This window comes from Aureococcus anophagefferens (genome assembly GCF_000186865.1).
Source record: "Aureococcus anophagefferens unplaced genomic scaffold AURANscaffold_321, whole genome shotgun sequence".
Lineage (NCBI taxonomy): Eukaryota > Pelagophyceae > Pelagomonadales > Pelagomonadaceae > Aureococcus > Aureococcus anophagefferens.
In genome coordinates, this window is record NW_008705849.1 from 4494 (window position 1) to 8404 (window position 3911).

At 69.8% G+C, this 3911-nt stretch overlaps 1 protein-coding gene across 1 annotated transcript; it reads left to right on the plus strand.

The window, feature by feature from the left end:
• Positions 1-2303: 2303 nt before the first annotated feature.
• On the plus strand, positions 2304-3839 carry AURANDRAFT_68721 (hypothetical protein; the record flags this gene model as incomplete). The annotated part of the gene is made up of 4 exons (XM_009044440.1): positions 2304-2414; positions 2659-3293; positions 3500-3548; positions 3588-3839. 4 exons carry the CDS (start codon positions 2304-2306, stop codon positions 3837-3839), a joined length of 1047 nt encoding a protein of 348 aa, XP_009042688.1.
• Between the last annotated feature and the right edge of the window lie 72 nt (positions 3840-3911).

The window sequence follows — 3911 nt, forward strand, 5'->3', positions numbered from 1 at the left end:
AGCCGTCGGCCCCCAGCTCCGACCTCTCCGGGTCCCGTGAGCGGGATCGCCTCATCCTCGGCGTCGGGCGCTCGGGAGCGCTGCGCAGCGCGCCGTGGCGCAACATCGAGTCCCGACGCATCGCACGCTTTCGAAAACGCGCCCTCGACGCCTTCTGGGACGAGAGCGACGACTCACGCGCGCGGCACGACGTCCGGCGTCGGCGGTCACGGTGCCAGCCCGCCGCCGAACGGACGCGGCTCCGACGTACCGATCTGCGACGCTGCCGTTCTCGAGACCCCGTCCTCCCTCCCCGTTCGAGAGCAAACCTCCTCTCCATGTCGCTTAAAGGAGCTGGCCTCGAGGCCCGCCGCCGCATCTCTATCGACCCTGGAGATTTGCAACCACGACCTCAATTACGCATCTCGAGGTCGTCCACAAGGAAGAGGCGTGGCGCGGCCCGGCCCAGTAGGACCAAATCCTCGCTACGAAAACTAACTCACAGCTCCGCGTCCCCGCACGCGCCGACGGCGCCCGCGCAGAGTCGCCTCTCGAGCGTCGCGCTCGGCGCGTTGCCGATGCGGAGGAAGCGGAAGTGGTCCTCCACGGCGCCGACCACGGCGTCCTCGTGGTCGTCGAGCATGGCCTCGCAGGCGGCCTCGACGGCCGCGGGCCGGCCGTGGCGGTAGGCCGCGTCCGCGCAGGCTCCCTCGAGCTCGCCGACGAGCCAGCCCCGGTCCCGCGGCGCCTCGTGCAGCCCGCCGCGCCGCGCGACGAAGTCGAAGTCGACGGCGACGGCTGCGCACACGTCGCAGGCGCCGCCGCGCGCCGCGTCCTCGGCCTCGACGGCGGCGGGCACGCACGCGCCGAGGTCGTCGACGCAGAGCCGCCGCTTCCGTTGCATCACCTCCCGCCGCTCGTCCGCCTCCCCCTGGCCGTCGTACTCCGTGTGCACGGAGCTCAGGACGCGGTGGAGCGCCTCCTGGCGGAGGTAGCGGCCCGCGCCCTGGACGGTCTCCGAGTACTCCTCGAAGCGGCGCTCGATCTCGCCCGAGATCTCCTCGGGCCCGACGCTCGACTCGCGCGCCGTCGCCGCGTTGCGCTGGTAGATGTCGGAGATGGACTTGTGGTAGTCCTCGACGAAGGCGAGGCAGGCGAGGCAGTAGTCGCCGGGCGTCAGCTTCACCTTCTCCGTCGCCGGCGGCTTCCTGCTGCGCTTCTTCTTCTTCGCCGCCGCGATGGTGACGGCGAGGAGCAGCGCGCGCGCCCAGCGGCGCATGGCTTATGCGGCAATGCGACAACTGCTGCTGCGGCGATTCCCTGCGATCGCTCTAGCACTCGCTGTGCTCGCTGGGGGGATAACCCATTGCGAGAGCCTCTCCAGAGCTCAGGCCGGCATTGAAGGGATATCGAATGTTCAAGCTGCCCAACCGGCATCCGATATGGCGACCTTCGAGGACGAGGCAGCCCTGGGCTACGACGACGCCGAGGCGGAGTACGAGACGCAGATGTCGAACTACGTCATGGCCATGGCCGCCGAGGACTACGACGAGGCCCTCGAGTGCCTGGACGAGGCGCTGGACGCGAGCCCCCTCGACGCCGAGGCGGCGCTCTGCTGCGCCCTGGCCCACGCCATGCGCGGCGACGAGTGTGCCGACGACGGCGCGACGGCGACGCTCTGGCTCAAGCGCTGCGAGCGCTGGCGCGTCGACGGCCGCGACGCGCTGGGCAGCGCCTGGCACGAACGGGCGACGCGCGACTTCCCGCCGGGTCCGCTCGCGGCGCGGCCGGACTGGCGCGCGGCCATGGAGCTCTTCCGGAAGCCCGCCGAGGGCATGGACGACGCCAAGGGCCGCGCGGCCAGGGCGCGCTTCCTCGCGCGGCGCGCGCGGCGCGCGGCGCGGGCCGCGGCCGCGCCGCCGGCGAAACCCGTTCGGCCGCCGCGCGACGCCGAGGCCGACGCGGCCCGCGTCCTCGACCACGTGGTCGACTACGGGGTAATGCCCGAGGACGTCCGCGACGACGCGCGGGCCCTCGCGACCGTCGTCGACGGCGCGCTCGACGACGAGACCTTCGAAGCCATGAAAGAAGTGCGAGCCAGGGCGGGAAAAGGGCGCGACATGCCCAACTTCAAAGGCTCCTATCTCGGTCGTTCGGCGGACTTTTGGACGAGCGGTCATCTCTCGGAGCGCTCTCGACGCATGGATGCTTTCTCTGGAACGTGCGCGCGCGGAACACCCTCGTTGACGCGAAGATTGAATCACCCGTTTCCCGCCCAGGCGCTCGCGGCGCACCCGCGGCTCGCGGCGGGCGACTCGGCGGCCATGGGCGCATCCTTCGCCGGGTCGGCGGGCTTCGTCGTGCGCTTCGACGGCCAGGAAGGGCTCGAGGCCTGCGTCGAGAAGCTGCTCGCGCGCGCGGAGACGCGGCCGCTCGTGCCGTTCTTCTTGCGGTCCGCGGATCCGGACGCGACGGCCTTCGCGGAAATCAAATCTTCAACCCGACTTAAATTTGAGCGTAATCGAACGTTTCGACACAAGCTCTTTGGTCCCGCTTCGAGAACTCGACGAGAGCGATCGATTCGTCCAAAAATCAGCCGAATCGACTTCGATTTGGCCGAGATAGAGAGGTTTGAAGTTTTTGCTGGACAGGGCTTTCCACTGGTTGATTTCCACACAGGCGACGGCCTTCGTGCTCAACGTCCTCGTCGTCGCGCCCCGGGACGAGGGCGTGCCCGAGGCCGTGCGCCTCGTCCTCGCGAAGAAGCGGCGAAACGACCTCGGCGGCGACGCGGACGACGACGGCGACGAGTCGGACGGCGAGGCCTACGCCGCGCTCTTCAACAGCAACACACAGCCCGCGGCGCCGTCGCCCGTGCCGCGGCTGAACCTCGGCGGCGACGACGCGGCGGACGGCGCCTACGCCGTCGACTGGCACCGCGACGCGACGCTGGGCCTCGCGGCCGGCGCGACGGCGTCGCCGCCGCTCGCGGCGCGCGTCGCCGTGCTCTACGTGAACGCGCCGGAGGCGACGGGCGGCGAGCTCTGCCTCCGCGAGCCCGCCCGGCCCCTCTGGCGCCGCGACGCCGCGCGGCCGCGGCCCGTGGACCGCAAGATCCGGCCGCGCGCGAACCGCCTCGTCGTGTTTCGCGGCGACGCGGAGCACGCGGTCGCCGCCTTCGCGCCCGCGGCGTCCGGCGGCGCCTTCGGCGGCGCCCGCGTCAGCGTCGTCCTCGAGCAGTACGCCGTGCCCCCGGGCCTCCGGCCCTTCACGATCGACTTCGAGATCGTCGACGGCGCGGACTACGCGCGGCAGTATTGAGGTTGTAAAGATGCCTTCAATGGTGCAGTGCGTTTTTTTCGATAGATTGGGAGAGCCAGCCCTGTGTATTCTGCTGCCCCGCCGACCGCATCCATGGCCCGCAGCGCTCTGCTCCTCCCAGCGTCGAGCGACAGGAGTGTTTTTTCGCGTGAATTTCGCCTGAAGATGTGAAGAAATCCGACCCCGTCGCACTTGGTAGGCTCCTCCTCGTCGGCGCGGCCACCGCCGCCGCCTCGGACCTCGTGACCGTGAGCATCGCCTGCAAGAGCACCTGAGGCGACTGCCAGGAGCACGCGCTCGCATTGCACGACAAGGCCCTCAACGCGACGGGCATCCTCGACCTCGTGGCCCTCGACGTGAACTTCATCGAGGACTGGTCCTCGGGCGCCTGCCCCGCGGACGCGTCCCACGGCGGCCTCAACGGCTGCGTCGCGGACCGCTTCTTCCTCTGCGCCGAGAAGACGCTACCCGCCGCGGACGCGTGGCCGTTCATCCACTGCGGCTACCAATACCAGAAGTGCCTCATGCTCTCACGTTGATCGCGTGGGACGAGAAGAAGTATTGGGGCATGTGGAGCACGCAGAAATGCAACAAAAAAAATAAGGTCCCGT